The sequence below is a fragment of the Chiloscyllium plagiosum genome, chromosome 9 (assembly GCF_004010195.1).
Source record: "Chiloscyllium plagiosum isolate BGI_BamShark_2017 chromosome 9, ASM401019v2, whole genome shotgun sequence".
NCBI lineage: Eukaryota > Metazoa > Chordata > Chondrichthyes > Orectolobiformes > Hemiscylliidae > Chiloscyllium > Chiloscyllium plagiosum.
This window is the reverse complement of record NC_057718.1, coordinates 65,053,859-65,071,502: the sequence shown is the minus strand read 5'-3', so window position 1 is coordinate 65,071,502 and position 17,644 is coordinate 65,053,859. Positions and strand designations below refer to the sequence as shown.

At 40.8% G+C, this 17,644-nt stretch overlaps 1 protein-coding gene across 7 annotated transcripts in view; it reads left to right on the top strand.

The window, feature by feature from the left end:
• rps6ka2 (ribosomal protein S6 kinase, polypeptide 2) overlaps nucleotides 1-17,644 on the top strand; it is a 426,863-nt gene that overhangs the window by 168,733 nt on the left and 240,486 nt on the right. Inside the window, exon 1 of one of the 7 annotated variants that reach the window (XM_043696118.1) lies at nucleotides 16,920-17,038. The exons of the other annotated variants lie outside the window; for them this stretch is intronic. Within the exon in view, the coding sequence (XP_043552053.1) occupies nucleotides 16,982-17,038 (57 nt within the window). The 5' untranslated portion in view covers nucleotides 16,920-16,981. Of the gene's footprint in view, nucleotides 1-16,919; nucleotides 17,039-17,644 lie in introns of those variants that run through there. 7 annotated transcript variants of the gene reach the window in all.

The following is a 17,644-nucleotide window of genomic DNA, read 5'->3' as shown; positions in this document are numbered from 1 at the left end:
GCCCTTTCCATTGAGCATTAGTCATGGCATGCCTTGTAAAGTAACAGCGATAACAACAATGACCCTGACCAGGTTTAAAGGTTTGTTTTATTAACAATGACTCAGTACTTCTATTTAAGAAGTCTATTTTCAGCTTTCCTGCCATTCAGGTCACCACACTTCATTTAGATTCAGTAAGCCAGCAACATTACACAAGTTAACATCTGTTTCTCTCTGCATGGTCAGCACTTAGAACTGAACAGCTGCTCCACTGACATAAAAGGATTTGCTTAACATACAATGTCAAATAGGTACTGGCACAGTGCATTTTCATTTATATTGTGGGAAGGAAATGACTTTTATCAGTTGCAATTTCATTAATTAACCTAAAACCTGGTTGAGCGATGAAGAATGGGATTGAATGGTCATGACTAGAACAACATCTTTTATTCAAGTCAGGATATTGATAGTTTGGAAAAAAATGGCTGTTTAAAAAATATTTAGAGACTACAGATCAGAACCAAGTTTCCAGAAAGTAGCAAGGTCAGGAAAATGCACTCAAAATGTGATGGAAATTGAGGTGAAATGATAAATGTTCCTGTAAAATTAATTTATATCAACCCAAAGACAAAATATTCCAAGAACCAGCACAATCAAGCAGTTTAATTATTGCAATTGATTATTGAATGGAACACAGCCAATAGGACCTCAAAGTTATAGAGTTGAACTAATTTAAATAGAAATTGTGTTTCAATAATTGCTTCAACTGATAAACCAGATCGATCAGTGGTTTCAATTGACTGGCAGTCACATACTTATTTAGCAAGTGCAGACCAATTGGCTGCATTTTGATCTAATTTAAACTACATTCAAAGCAATTGCAGTTGCATCAGTAGGAAAAACAGAGCTGAGTGAGACTTCAATTGAATGCAGGTCACTATAACTGCAGATCATTAATGATGAATTATAACATTGACACAGGGTTAGTTTTGTGGATAGGGACTGTTTCACACAATTTGACATATACGAATATAAAACATTGCAGAGTGGAGTGCATCATTTCTCCCTCCAATTCTATTTTGATTTAGTCCCTACCCTCCCCTTCACTGTTTTGATCACACAGCACTGCCCTTTGATGTGAAGGGCATTGTTTGTCACTGGCCACCCGGGTGTTTTCCTATCTTCCTGGTGGTGGAAATTGAATAAAGATTTGTGCATTTTGTGTCTTTCACTGTGTCTCACACCTGCACACACACACCATGGGTGCTGGAGATAAAATAAGCACTACTGCACTTAGGTGGTAGTGTGGGGGAAAAAAACAAACAGGAGTTAAAAAAAAATAAAAAAAAATAAACAGGTAGTATTATTTCTCTCTCCAAGAAAAAAAAAAGAGAAAAAAAAGATAAAACATTGCAGAATTTCAAACATGGATAATTATGGGCAGAACTAAATTTTACATTATATTTTGCAATCTTTCACACCATTTCATTTGCCCAGAATGCAGTGATATTTGGGTGGGAAATAGATGGAAACTCGTTGCAGATTTTTGAAGGATATTAATTGGTAATTGGGGGCCTTCCTGCATAAGCATATCCAGCAAGTAAAGGAATCACCTGCCTTGATAGTGAAATTCTGGGCCTTGCACTTCAATCCATTAGTTTCAAATTTAACACATTATTACTTTCTTAACAGCTTGTTGTACCTGTATGTTAACTTTCTCCATACAAGGTTACCCAGGTTCTTATCACATAATCTGTCTATGACCATCTGGGGTCTATTTGCTCCCTCACCACATGCTATGATGGGATATAGTGTTTCTATGAAAGGATGTGAAGTTGGATGGATTATTGTGTCTGTGAACCAGGGTGGGAGGGTTTAATATGTAAATATGAGCATTGAGGTTGTGGAAAATCTGAATTCATTTGTGTTGATATTGCTAAATCCGTGGTCTCAGCAATTTCCATGAATTGAAGCATGCAACACTATCCCTCATGGATTCTGATCACCATGGAGGTCTCTGGGATTTGAATATCTGTACTCTATTCTTGAGACTGACCTAGCTAGACCATTCCAGCAATGAGTCAGCTATATGTCTTATTCTAAGAGTAATTCTCCCTCATTTTCCTGGTCCTGTAAACTCTATACTTACATTCTAATATACAGAATACTGATTACAACTGCTTGGTGTGGTGTTTCATTTGGTTTTTCCTTGAATCTTGGTAGTACATGATTGTTGATGTCAAAGTTGCAGCATTTTGCTGATGAAGGGCTTATGCCCGAAACGTTGATTCTCCTGCTCCTCTGATACTGCCTGACCTGCTCATAGAGTCATAGAGATATACAGCATGGAAACAGACCCTTCGGTCCAACCCATCCATGCCGACCAGATATCCCAACCCAATTTAGTCCCACCTGCCAGCACCCGGCCCATATCTCTCCAAACCCTTCCTATTCATATACCCATCCAAATGCCTCTTAAATGTTGCAATTGTACCAACCTCCATCACATCCTCTGGCAGCTCATTCCATACACGTACTACCCTCTGCATGAAAAAGTTGCCCCTTTGGTCTCTTTTATATCTTTCCCTCTCACCGTAAACTTATGCCCTCTAATTCTGGACTCCCCAACCTCAGGGAAAAGACTTTGTCTATTTATCCTATCCGTGCCCCTCATAATTTTGTAAACCTCTATAAGGTCACCCCTCAGCCTCCGACGCTCCAGGGTAAACCGTCCCAGCCTGTTCAGCCCCTCCTCATAGCTCAAATCCTCCAACCCTGGCAACATCCTTGTAAATCTTTTCTGAACCCTTTCAAGTTTCACAACATCTTTCCGATAGGAAGGAGACCAGAATTGCACGCAATATTCCGACAGTGGCCGAACCAATGTCCTGTATAGCCACAACATGACCTCCCAACTCCTGTACTCCATACTCTGACCAATAAAGGAAAGCATACCAAATGCCTTCTTCACTATCCTATCTACCTGCGACTCCACTTTCAAGGAGCTATAAACCTGCACTCCAAAGTCTCTTTGTTCAGCAACACTCCCTAGGACCTTGCCATTAAGTGTATAAGTCCTGCTCAGATTTGCTTTCCCAAAATGCAGCACCTCGCATTTATCGGAATTAAACTCCATCTGCCACTTCTCAGCCCATTGGCCCATCTGGTCCAGATCCTGTTGTAATCTGAGGTAACCCTTTTCGCTGTCCACTACACCTCCAATTTTGGTGTCATCTGCAAACTTATTAACTGTACCTCTTATGCTTGCATTCAAATCATCTATGTAAATGACAAAAAGTAGAGGACGCATCACCGATTCTTGTGGCACTCCACTGGTCACAGGCCTCCAGTCTGAAAAACAACCCTCCACCACCACCCTCTGTCTTCTACCTTTGAGCCAGTTCTGTATCCAAATGTCTAGTTCTCCCTGTATTCCATGAGATCTAACCTTGCTAATCAGTCTACCATGGGGAACCTTGTCGAACGCCTTACTGAAGTCCATACCTGCTGTGCTTTTCCAGCATTACACTCTCGACTCTGATCTCTAGCATCTGCAGTCTTCACTTTCTCACAATTAACATGTTACTCATTGTATTTTGTAAACATCGTCAGCTTTAATTTTTTTGGCAAAATCTATTAATTGTTGTTAAAACTTCCAAAAATGTATGATGCATAATTATAATATCATTTTCAGGGGAACAAATGACCTGAGATCCCATAGACATTCATCAAAAGTACAGATAGTTTGTGTATTCAGCAGTAAGATTGCTCCCCACAAGTTGTCATGGGGTATTTTATTTTCTTAAAAGCAAGTCAAATATTTTGTGTACAGTACAGCAGCAAAAGTTGCAAAGTTCACTTAGTAACAACAGTTGATTTTTTTGTTAAGTATTTGCAACAGAGGATGGACAGAGGAGCTGCAAAGGAGGTTGTCCATCCTCCAAGTCGTCCCCATTATCCTTTGCCTCGTGGTATTATCTATTATGTACTGAAGAAATACCGGCGACTGAATGAAAGGAGGGAATAGGTGATGGATTTGATTTGCTTGTCAAGGGTTATGGAAATAAGACAGGAACAGAATACTGATTGAGGATGATCAGCCATGATCATAATGAATGGTGGTGCAGGCTCGAAGGGCAGAATGGCCTACTCCTGCACCTATTGTCTATTGTCTATTGTATAAATATGCAGAGCTAGTAACCTGTGGAGTTGAAATTTTATGGAGTGTAACTAACTGAAACAAAGTTCTCACATAAAAGCATGGATTTGAATTCTGTTTAAATACAGTTATGTTTTGGAGTTTAACAATCAGCATACCCTGCTTCCCTCACTGTTTGGTGTAGTCCTTCCCTTGCAGTGGACAATGGGAATGAGGAACTTAAATGGCCATTGATTGGGACACTTAAAAATCTAATTAAGTCTAAGGACAGTAAAATAGGAGATGAGGTGGGTGGAGTATTCTTGTGGTACAGTGGTAGTGTCCATACTATAGAGTCACAAGTCCTGAGTTCAAATCCTACCTGTCCTAAAGGTGTGTAATATCAACCCTGAACAGGATGATTAGGAAAATGTCTAAAATGGGAGACAGCTAGGTCACATGTTGCATTTTAAGAAACCCCTGCCTTCAAACACACTAAAGGGAGACCATTAAATTTCACCCTGTATTTTGTTAATTTATCGTATGAATAAACACTTTTTATTATAATGACAATATTGCAATAGCTAATTTTTCAGCAGTCTCCTCATAAAACTTGTGTTGAAGCAATTCTGCTTTCTCACAACATGACTTTGAAGTAAAACTTGAATTGATTTAACTTAATTTCACAAGAACAAATCTGATGCCCACCATAATACGTAAAGTAATTTCACCATGAATGGAACTGCCTGAACATTCTGCACTGGGTTATGCATTTTGTAAATAACAACTGTGGGGGTTTTTTGAAGTAGCTAGACTGTTCAATGGGTCACCGTAGTCTAAATGGATCGAACTGGGAAATCAAAGACCTGAAAAACTGACATCAAATATCCATGAAATTCAAGGACACTATCTAGGAGTTCTCCAGCAGAAAGGTGTAATTGGTTTCAAAAACAGTAATTGGCAGCTCAATTATCCTGATACACGCGTGCTTTGGTATTCAATAATTTCAAAAGATCAGTATTCTATTGTGTGTGATCTATGGTATAAATTTGATCCAGTATGAGTCTATCACACTTGAAATGTTACAGTTCAGATGTCACAATTCGTATGGCAAATGTAGAGAAATAAAGGCAGTCATTTCCTTTATTTTTTCTGTGTTTCATATTTTGCTTCCTCCCAAAAGTATCAATCAACACTTTTTTCCATCAATATGCAACACCTTCATTTAGTAATCTATCTCCATCTGTACTCACAATTTGCCTATTGATATCATTATTGATATTTTCTGGTGTATTTGAATATATTTGCTCAGCAATTATTATACCCTGAAACAGTGATGGAAGCAAACAATAACTGTTCACTTCATTGCGAAAGTCCAAACTATTACTACTGAGGAATGTTTTGTTCCTCTGCTTGTGAAATAGGAACATGGTAACAAGAGCCTGGCCCACTTCTTTACGCAATCATGGCTGATTTAACACTTAAATGCCTTTTACCCACACTATCCCCACAACTCTTTACACCGTTGATAATCAAATGTTTAGCAGTTTCTAATTATGCATATAGACTGAGCTGCCACAGCTCCCTGGAGTACAGAACTCTAAAGATTCATCACCTTTTGAGTAAAACTCTTGTTCCTCATTTCAGTCCAAAATGGCATCCCCCTTATTTTTATATTGTGCCCCTGGCCCTATGCTTGCAAATCAGAGGAAACATCTTACCTGCATTTGCCCTTTCTATCTCTTTAAATATTTTGGAGGTTTCAATGAGGTCACCTTTTTTTTTAAACTCTAAAGAATGTAGGCCCAGTTTAAACAATCTCTCTTCATAGGACAGTCCCAGCACCTTGTGAACAAACTTGGTGAGCATCTATGGCAATATTTTCTGAGATAGAGATCAAAACTGCACACAGTACTGTAGGTACAATCTAACTAAGCCATGATACAATTGAAATAAGATCCTTGCATTCCTGTATTCGATCCTTCCTAATAGCTTACTGAACCAGTGTCTTATCAACAAAAACATTTATGTAAATGTCCCTCTGTACATTAATACGTTTCACCCTCTTATCATTTGAGAAATACCATGCAAATCTATCTGTTCATCCTACCAAAATGGATAACCTCATATTTTTCCCTCACATTATATGCTAACTGACAAGTTCCCGGTGAATCACTAAGCTAATCAAATCGTCCTGGAAATATTTACATCTTTCTCACAACAATCGTTCTTGCTAAGCATTGTATCATCTGCAAATATTACATTAGGTCCCCAGCTCAAAATCATTGATATATTTGAACAGCTGAAATCCAAGTACTGATCCATTTAGTACCGCACTATTCACAGCCTGCCAACATGAGAAAGACCCATTTCTTCCCAATCTCTGTGTGTTATCTCTCTGTTAGTTAACACTTTATCCATGCCAAGATATTACCTCCTGTACCATGTCATTGAATTTTGCGAAACTAACATTCTTTGGGGATCTTTTCAAAAGTTCTGCCACTTCTAACTGTTATTCTTCTTCAATAAGTGACTTGCATTAAGGTACAACTTCTAAATGTGTTGATCATCCTCTAGTAACTAATTCAATGGGCATTCTTCAGCTATGACCCAAGACAATGAAAGTCCCTATTGTGTTCATGCTGCAGCCAGGGATGGCCCATCTGAGATTTAATTGGAAACCTTCAACCCTGTTTGTGCACTTAAATTTACCAAGGTCATAGTTACATCATATTGACTGCAGTGGCTTGGTTGTTCATTTGCAGTCTTGCCTGCTGTTAAATCAAATCAGGCACACCAGAAAAGCCCCAGCTCAACTGCCTCATTTGGCTGTGTTGTGTTGCATTTATCAATGACTTTTTTTTAAATCAGCCTATTCAGAATGTTTAATGGCCACATAAGACCTTCGGACCTAGTCACAGGGACACTGCCACTGCACCCACAAATAGGATTTAGCTGTTGATTTACACTTCCAGTGCTAGAACTTAGGCATGTCCATAAAGGAGCCTCAGTTTCAATTTGTCCTCTTTCTGTATGTACTAACCACAGGACTTCAATTAATAAGAGGAAATTAAACAACTAGAGCTTCTCTGCCTGATTGGCTGGAAAGGACACATCACCTTCATAGTTATATAGTTTGCTGACATTAATCTTCAACTGGGCATCATAGTCTACATTTACGAGTTATATCTGTTGGCCTGGGAGATTGTCAGTTTGGGCATTCTAGAACATGGGGACATAATCTGAGACTTAGGGCCAGACTGTTCAAGAGAGATGTTAGGAAGCACTTCCACACACAAAAGATGGTAGATGTTTCAAACTCTCTTCCACAAATGGCAGTGGATACTGGATCAGTAGTTAACATTAAATCTGAAATAGATAATTTTTTGTTCAGCACAAGTATTAAGGGATGTAGGCCAAAGGCAGTTGTGTGGAGTTAGGCATCCTTTTCCCTCAGCTAGGAGCAGTGTTTGAGGTAGCTATGGTTAACCAAGGAGATAATCTCTGAACTGTGTTGAGAGTGAGGACTCATTCCTGATAAAGGGCTCCGGCCCGAAACACCGATTTTCCTGCTCCTGCTTTCCTTCTCCTCCTGCCTGACCTGCTGTGCTTTTCCAACAACACACTCTCAACTCTGATCTCCAGCAAGTGCAGACCTCACTGTCTCCTAATCTCTGAACTGCGCCACCTCCTCCAACCACAGTGGTAAATGCACAGCAAAGCAAGCATTGTGAAATCACTTTGGTCCAAGATTTCTGTGCACCTAGATCTCTTCCAGGCTGGAGCTGACAGCATTTTCAATATTTGATAGTTTTTCATTTGGTGCTACATCAGGAAGGTAACAGAGACCCTGTATCAAGGAAGGAGCTTGTGAAGCAGAAGGAGCAGGTACCTGGCATTACCATGGTAGCATGTGGCCTTTCAGGCTTCACAGCGCAAAGAGGAAAGCTGCAAAAGTGCAAGGGATGCCACTTGATAAACCTGCAGTTATGGTGTGACCATAATGGCAAAAGCCCAGTATCCTGGGAGCAGTCATAATGCTTCCATTCTGGGACAGTCAGCTTGTTGTTCCAGCCAAGATAAGACTCATTGCTTGGTGTCAAGGATTACTCACTCCACATATGGTTCAGGACTCATCTCATTCGGACATATGCACACAATCTGCACACATAGTATGTGGGCTGTAAGGCTATTGGTGCATGCCTCAGAAAGATATGGAGAGGAGACATCGAGGACACTATCAATTTGCATGACAGTTAATCAGACTAGACTCTAGTTTTCGTAAACTTATCCCCATTTATGCACTACAGCACTGTGGACTAACACAGCATATTCCTTGGTGAAAATTCTAAAACTAAAACAAATATACAATCTTTTAATGACAAGTATATTGATCAACAATTCCAATACAAAATGGAACAATCATCTCTGTATGTCACCATTGTGCCTGTGTTATGGGATGTTTTCCAGACTTTATGCTCTAATGCAGTGTTACACTAGTGATTGCAGCTTGCCTCTTCAAAAATTGATGTCTTTTAAGGCTGGAGACTGCAAGTGGCCATGCAGGACTTCTTTGACCAGTTGTGGGCCTTTGAGGCCTAGCTTGATCTCCACTACCTCAGAATTCATGACAACAGTTTGAACCTACATAACATAACCACAGTCCAGGCTTCCCCTGCGAACCTGAGACTTGGATGACTTCTAGCATCCAAGGTAGGATGGTGGTGAGTGGCTTAGAGGGGAACTTGCAAGTGATGGTCTTCCCATGTATCTGCTGCTTTTGTCCTTCGAGATGGCAGTAGTTGTGGTTTGCAAATGCAGACTATAGATGGTGTGATTATGGAATACTGACTTTCCACCCAATCACTATTCCTTTATTCAACCCCCTACTCCTGCATTTATGCTTTCATAAGCCTGAACCCCAGGCCCTTCCTGAAGAAGGGCCTGTGCCCGAAACGTCGAATCTCCTGTTCCCTGGATGCTGCCTGACCTGCTGTGCTGTTCCAGCAATAAAGTTTCAACTTTGATCTCCAGCATCTGCAGACCTCACTTTCTCCTCGAAGATTTCAACCTACTGCGAATCCTCTTACAAGGATGCCTTCCTTGAAGAAGCTCTCTGCCTCTCTCTACAAAGATTTCAGTGAGTCCCTCTCTCACTGCACACCCCAGGTCATCTCCTCTGCACAGAAGCTCTTCAGCCACATTCCTGAAGAAGGGCCTGTGCCCGAAACGTCGAATCTCCTGTTCCCTGGATGCTGCCTGACCTGCTGTGCTGTTCCAGCAATAAAGTTTCAACTTTGATCTCCAGCATCTGCAGACCTCACTTTCTCCCCAGACAGGACAACCTCATAGTCAACAGCACCAGCAACAGCATGCATCTGATATTGTGAGTGAACATTAACAAACTTTAATAAATATAATTAACTACAAGGCATGGTAAGAGAGGACATGTTCTGGAATCCTAAAACTCAGGCTGTAGTTCTATGTGATCTGATGTCACTCTGAGACAACAGCTTTCACTCATGCTCAGTAGGTATTTTTAAAATAGAGGTATTCTTTAATCCACTCCAGTGGAGGCTGATGAATTACCACACCTATGCCCATCAGTGTTCCCCTGTTGTAACCCCACTAATGTCCTTACCCTGAATCCTCTGCAATAGAACTCATCAGTCACTTTACCCTTCTGGGTGCTAGAACAAATGATGCCTGCAGCCTACTTGTATCCAGTGACTTAGCAGATCCCATCCCTATTCTAAAGAATGCATCATAGCATGATCCACAATCGCTAGCCACCAATCACAATCTGAAAAAAATGGATTCGAAGATCTTCATAAAGTCCTGTACCGCAATGGAGCTGGGCTCCTCCACAGACACTGACAAGAAGTGAGTGGCCAAATATCTCTTTGTGCATCCCTTGTATGTCACCCCATTAATGTTCTCATCAGTGACCTACCCTTCTGAATGCTGGCATATATGATACCTGAAGCCTACTTATCTCCAGTAGCTTAGCAGATACAAATTCCATTTCTATTCCATCCTTTAAAATACATGCAGTTTGAGTATCTGAACTGATCAAATCAAGTCATGATGTTTCTTTATCAGATGCATGCTGTTGCTGGTGCTGTTGACTATGAGGTTGTCCTGTCTGGGGTTCAGGCATATGAAAGCATAACTGCACGAGTAGGGGGTTGAATAGAGGAATAGTGATTGGGTGCATTAAATGCAACTAGGGATGGGCAATAAATGCTGGCCCAGTCAGCAATGCCCACATCCCATGAGTGAATTAGAAAGAGGAATAAGGATGATGTGGGATTCGGGAAAGTGCATAAGGCATCTTGGATGTACTCTTCTTCATGGGTACAACATAGGACTACATACTTGACTTTAAGGCTGCATTTGTCAGAGGCTGGCACCAAAGAGCTCTGGCAAATATGGAGTTAATGGGAATCATGAGGAAAGCCCCTTGCTATTGGGGTCACACTTAGCACAAAGAAAGATGGTTGTGGTTAGTGGAGGTCAGTCATCTCAGTTCAAGGACATCAGTACAGGACTTCCTCAGGTTAGTGCCCAGGCCCAATCATCTCCAGATGTTTCATCAGCGATCTTCTCTCCATCATAAGGCCAGCATTGCAGTTTTTCACTGAAGATTACACAACATTCAGCACTATTCAGAGCAACTTAAATATTGCAACAGCCTGAGTTTGCTTGCAGCAAGACTTGGACCATGGCTAATAAGTGGAAAGTATCAGTTGTGTTACATAAGTTCCAAGCAATTATCATCTCCAACAAGAGAGAATCCAAACATTTCCCTTTGACATTCAATAGTCTTACAATTACTGAATCTCCTACAACCAACATCCTGGGGGTTACCATTGACCAAAAACTAAACTGGACCAGCCGCATTAATATAGTGACTCGAAGAGCAGGTCAGTGGCTATAACTCCTGTAGAGGGTTATTCATTTTCTGACTCCCCAAAGCCTGTCTACCATCTTCAAGGTAGACATTAGGAATGTATTGGAATACTTCCCATTTGGCTGGATGAGTACAACTCCGATATGACGTTTGACATCATCCGTGACAAAGCATCTTGCTTGATTGGAATCTCATCTACCACTTTCAACAATCACTCCCTTCACCACTGATGCACAATGACAGTGTGTACCATCTACAAGTTGCACTGCAGTAACTCACAAATGCTTATTCAACAGCACTTTCCAAATCCCCAAACTCTACCACCTAAAAGCTAAGGGCAGCAGATGCGTGGGGCACTTGAAGGTTTATCATCCTGACATATAAATGTAACACTGGTCCTTCACTGTCACTGGGTCAAAATCCTCTACCTCCTTCTCTAACAACATTGTGAGAGTCCCTACAATGTTTCAAACGGGCAAAACACACTACTATCTTCTCTAGAACAATATATACTGGCAATGCTCACATCTGATGAACTAATAATAAAACATATTCCATCAGCTCAGACAATTTGATGCACCTCCCCTTTATAAGCCACATACCTGACTCCTTGATCAACACCTGTCATCAGCACATTCAGCACTGGGCTGCACACTAAAAATTGAAGTAAACAGGCAGCAGAAGGTTTGCAATGTTGCCCTTATTACCTTGACTGGGCTTTGCGATAACTATGCATCGCAGCCTCTGTGCCTGCTGATGAATCTGTTGAAATGTTTTGTTTCATTGCTCATACATAGTGCAGCTTGAAAGCAAACCAATATTCATGTTTGTGAAAGAGTAGAAACACAGATTATTTCATTGAAAACCAAGCTGCATCATTCTGTTTGTTGAGTTAACTCATTGATTGAGGGGAAGAGATTCTTTGTTGCTGTGGTAATCTATTACTACTGGAATTGGTTGTGATGCATTTGTCACAAAGCGGGCAGGTCTAATTAATGAATTGAAACATGGCAAATATGTAAACACATCCAGCAAAACAATACATTAACTTCACTCTGACAGTGGCACAGTTTAATGTTCAAGACAGTACATAACTAGGAGCAAGAGTTTTTACTGTGTAATACACAAAAATAATACTTTATTAATTACTATTCATCCATTAACAGTCTCAGTGTTTCATCATCAATTTATGTCATTTGAACAAAGTGTTTTAGAATGGGTACCACAAGTCATAGAGTCATAGAGATGTACAGCACAGAAACAATTTCTTCAGTCAAACTCATCCATGCCAACCAGATATCCTAAATAAATCCAGTCCCATCTGCCAGCATTTGGCCCATATCCCTCTAAACCCCTTGCATTCATATACCCATCTAGATGTCTTATGAATGCTGTAACTGTACCAGCCTCCACCACTTCCTCTGGCAGCTCATTCCATACACGCATCACCCTCTGTGTGAAAAAGTTGCCCCTTAGGTTCTCTTTAAATTTTTCCCCTCTCACCCTAAACCTATGCCCTCTAGTTCTGGACTCCCCCACCCCAGGGTAATGACCTTGTCTATTTACCTTATCCATCCCCTCATGATTTTATATACCTATATAAGGTCACCCCTCAGCCTCCAACACTCCAGGGAAAACAGCTCCAGTCTATTCAGCCTCTCACTACAGCACAAACCCTCCAACCCTGGCAACATCCTTGTAAATCTTTTCTGACCTGTTTCAAGTTAGTAAAGTAGAGCACAGAGCAGGCCCTTCAGCCCAAGATGCTGTGCCGAGGATTATTCCTAATAGAAAATAAAATAACCTAACCTACACACCCTGCAATTCACTGCTGTCCATTTGCATGTCCAGCAGTAGCTTAAATGTCCCTAATGACTCTGTTTCCACCACCACCACTGGAAACGCATTCCATGCATTCACAGCTCTCTGTGTAAAGAACCTACCTTTGACGTCTCCTCGATACATTCCTCCTAATACCTTAAAACTATGACTCCTCATGGCAGTCAATCCTGCCCTGGGGAAAGGTATTTGGCTATCTATTCTATCCATGCCTCTCATTACTTTGTACGCCGCGATCAGGTCACCTCTCTTCCTCCTTCTCTCCAGAGAGAAAAGTCTGAGCTTAGTCAACCTCTCTTCGTAAGACAAGCCCTCCAGTCCAGGCAGCATCCTGGAGAACCTTCTTTGCACCCGCTCCAAAGCCTCCGTATCTCTCCTATAATAGGGCAACCAAAACTGGACCCAATATTCCACGTGTGGTCTCACCAGGGTTTTGTAGAGCTGCAGCAAAACCCACGGCTCTTAAACTCGATCCCTCTGTTAATAAAAGGCAAAACACCATATGCTTTCTTAACAACCCTATCCACTTGGGTGACAATTTTGAGGGATCTATGCACTTGAATACCAAGATCCCTCTAAACCTTCACATTGCCAAGAATCCTGTCTTTAATCCATATTCAGAATTCAAGTCCAACCTTCCAAAATGCATCACTTTGCACTTATCCAGGTTGAACTCCATCTGCCATATCTCAGCCCAACTCTGCATCCAGTCTAAGTTGAGCTGCAGCCTGCAATAGCCCTCCATACTATCAACGGTGCCTCCAACCTTTGTGTCATCGACAAATTTACTAATCTATCACTCAACCTCCTCATCCAAGTCATTTATAAAAACTGCAAAAAGCAGAGACCCAAGAACAGAGCCCTGTGGGACACCACTCACCACTGACCTCCAGGCAGAATACTTTCCATTTACAGTTGGTCTCTGCCTTCTGTCAGCCAACCAATTCTGAATCCAGATAGCCAAATCTCCCTGTATCCTATATCGCCTGACTTTATGAATGAGCCTACTGTGAGGAACCTTATCCAATGCCTTGATGAAGTCCATATACACCACATCCACTGCTTGACCTTCGCCGACCTGTCTCGTGACCTCCTTAAAGAACTCAATAAGATTTGTGAGGCATGGTCTGCCTCTCAAAGTTTCAGAACATCCTTTCAATAACAGGGAGACCAAAATTGCACACAATATTCCAATAACCAATGTCCTGTACAGATGCAATATGACCTCTCAACTTCGATACTCAATGCACTGATCAATAAAGGCAAACATCTTCTTCATTATCCTATCTATTTGAGACTCCACTATGAACCTGCATTCCAAGGTCTCTTTGTTCAACAACACTCACCAAGACTTCACCATTAAGTATATAAGTCCTGCCCTGATTTGCCTTTCCAAAATGCAGCACCTCACAGTTACATAAATTAAACTCCATCTGCCACTCCTCAGCCCATTGTCCTGTCTGATCAAGATCCCGTTGTAATCTGAGGTAACCTTCTTCACTGTCCAATACACCTCCAATTTTGGTGTCACCTGCAAACTTACTAAGCATATCTCCTCTGTTCACATCCAAATCATTTATATAAGTGACAAAAAACAGTGGACTCAGTATCGATCCTTGTGGCAAACTGCTGTTCACAGATTTCCAGTCTGAAAAGCAACCTTCCACCACCACCTTCTGTCTTCTACTTTTGAACCAGTTCTGTACCCAAATCTGTCTTTATTCCATGTGATTGAACCTTGTTAATCAGTCTACCATGTCGAACCTTGTCGAACACCATGCTTAAGTCCACATAGATCATATCCACTGCTCTGCCCTCATCAATCACCTTCGTTCCTTCTTCAAAATATTCAATCAAGATGTTGAGACATGATTTCCCATGCACAAAGCCATGTTGACTATCCCTGATCAGTCCTTGTCTTTCCATATAGATGTACACCCTGTCCCTCAGGAGTCCCTCCAACAACTTGCCCACTACTGATGTCAGGCTCACCGGCCAATAGTTCCCTAGTTTTTTCTTACCACCTTTCTTAAATAATGGCACCACTGAGGCAAATAATAAAAATACATTTAAGAAGAATATATATATATATGTATATATATATATATACATATATATATATATAGCAAATGATAGAGAGGGCAACATTGATAAGGCAGTATGAAGAAAGATGGAAGGAGGTTTATGTGAAACATTACACCAGTATATACCTGTTTGGCCAAAGGACCTTTGTTGTGCTGAAACTCTACATAATTCCAGAGATTTTCTAATCAATCTGTTCAGAGATGTTATTAATCACCTCTGGAAATGATGGGATTTCAACTCTAGCCTCCTGGCTCAAATCCTACATTATATCATGCTGTACTTAATAAATGTCAAGGCTTGACATTTAACATCCTAAACAAATACAAGAATAAGAATGCATTTTAATGGCAGAAATAAAATTTAATAATAACTTCAGTCCAGTATCCAAATTATAAAATAACATTGAAGTTTCAGTTTATTACAAATCTCAAACACATATTTTAGCGTTTTCCAGGGTTTGCTTGTAACCTATCAAAACAGAGGAATTCAAAGCCATATACATCGGATCCTAACAACCCTGGATAATTAGTAAATGCCAGTTTTTACTTTATACACAACTAACAGAGAGGAAAGAACAATGTCAGTTTTAGTTCATTGGTAGCACAGTTCACTGAGATTGTTAAATCAAGTCCCACTACACTATCCCACTGACACTTCACTGTTGGAAATGCTAACTTCCAGTGGTGACATTAAAAGTCACATGTGCTCTGTCAAGTATAAATTTCCCTGAAGTTATTTGGAAAAACATAAGGAGCACCTCAAATGTCCTGTTCAATTATCTCTCAACCAACGCCTAAAGGAAATAACCCCTATTATTGCTTTTTGTGGAACTTTACTGTGCACAAATTGGTTTTAGTAGAAATAATAGCTTATTTTTCCTTTCCTTCTTCATGAGATACGGAGGCCAGTTCCAATATTTTACTACTACCCCTGAATGAACAGCAATTTGCCAAAATGGGACAAGGCTTAATGTGGGGTTTGGGAAATGGGAGCAGGTAGGTGGGAATGGAATGCGTTTTGAAGATCCTATCGTGAGTACTATGTCCAACAACTTGTGCGTTCAGCAATATTAAATTCTCATAACAGTGCAGCTGTATGAGAAACAACCACCTCATTGAGTTCCAATTTTAAATAAAAAGACCAGTAGTTAGTCTACAAAATATTTAAGCAGAATCATTCTGACATTTTCCATGAGGTTTGACACTAGCTGCTGATTCGGGGTGTCACCTGTCATGAGGGAATGGTTTCTTCTTTCCCATATTCTTTGCTTCTCTCTTTGTTTGTTGACAGATCACTTTCTACACAGCAGTTGATGGCACAAATCCACTAATAACAACTCCCAAGCTCAGGATACCCAACCTGTATAAGAGAAATCCAGAAGTATTTTTTGAGGTTATGTGATCCACTGTCATTTGGACTGATGAAAAATGAATTGGATTTTATAGCTTTCTGGGCCAAAAGGTAGGTGGGCAATTGGGGTGGATCATAAAGTTGGGCATCATGCCATTTTCAATACCTACCTGCCTTCCCTGTGCCACCACAATGTTACCAGTGGTGGGGGAAGAACATCAATAGGCCAACCTGCCTGTGGATCAATTGAGGCCCTTAAGTGGTTCTTTAAAGGCTTCTATCCATTTTTGCTGTGGTTTTTCCTGCAGCAGGAGAGGCTCACATCAAAAACACAGCCTGGAAAGCCTCGCTTGAGCCATTTGGATAAGCCGTGAACCTTTGCTACTTGAAATGTTTGCTGGCTGTCTTGAATTAAATGTGTACTCCAATTGTTGGTTCTTTGAGTGAATAATGGAGCTTGGCCAGAAAGCATATGACAAACAGAACTGTAGCAAACACACAGCTTTTCTTGGTAATGTTGATGACAGGAAAAGCATCTGATGACATACTACTTTGCATCATGCACACAGACCTTCCGGTTTTCTGTGTCAGAAACTTTGGTCAGATCAGTGAATATCACATAGAGCTCCTTATTCTGTTTGGAAGGCACTTCTTGCATTTGATGTGCTCCAAGGATCATGTTTACTATTTCACAACCTGCAAGGAAGCCAGTCGAGGTACGTGGAGTCAAGGAGGTGAGTGACTATCTGACTAAGAATAACCCTCGCAGGAACCTTTCCTGATAAAAAGTGATATTCCACAATGATTGTCACAAAAAGGAATTGCTCCTTCTCTGTTGCAGAGATGAGTGATGGGAGCAATCTTGCAGCCTTGTGACATCATGCCTTGATTATAGATTAAATAGAGGAGATCCTTGATTTCCCCAGCAACGTTAATTCTTCCAAAATTGAATACATCCAATGGGGGGCCATTAGCTCCCAGCAACCTACCTGGAGAAACCACTTCCTGGTCTTCCGTACTTCCTCTGAAGAGGCAGGAAAGCAAGTTGTGAAGAGGATGTAAGGAGCCTGTTAAAGGATTTAGACAGATTAAATACATGGGAAAAGTCTGACAGATTGAGTACAATATCAGAAAATGTGACCTTGTTCACTTTAACAGGGAGAATAGAAAAGTAGCATATTATTTACATGGGAAATGATTATAGATTAGATCACTTACAGTGTGGAAACAAGTCCACACCGCCCCGCCGAAGTACAACCCACCCATACCCCTAACCTAACACTACGGGCAATTTAGCATGGCCAATTCACCTGACCTGCACATCTTTGGACTGTGGGAGG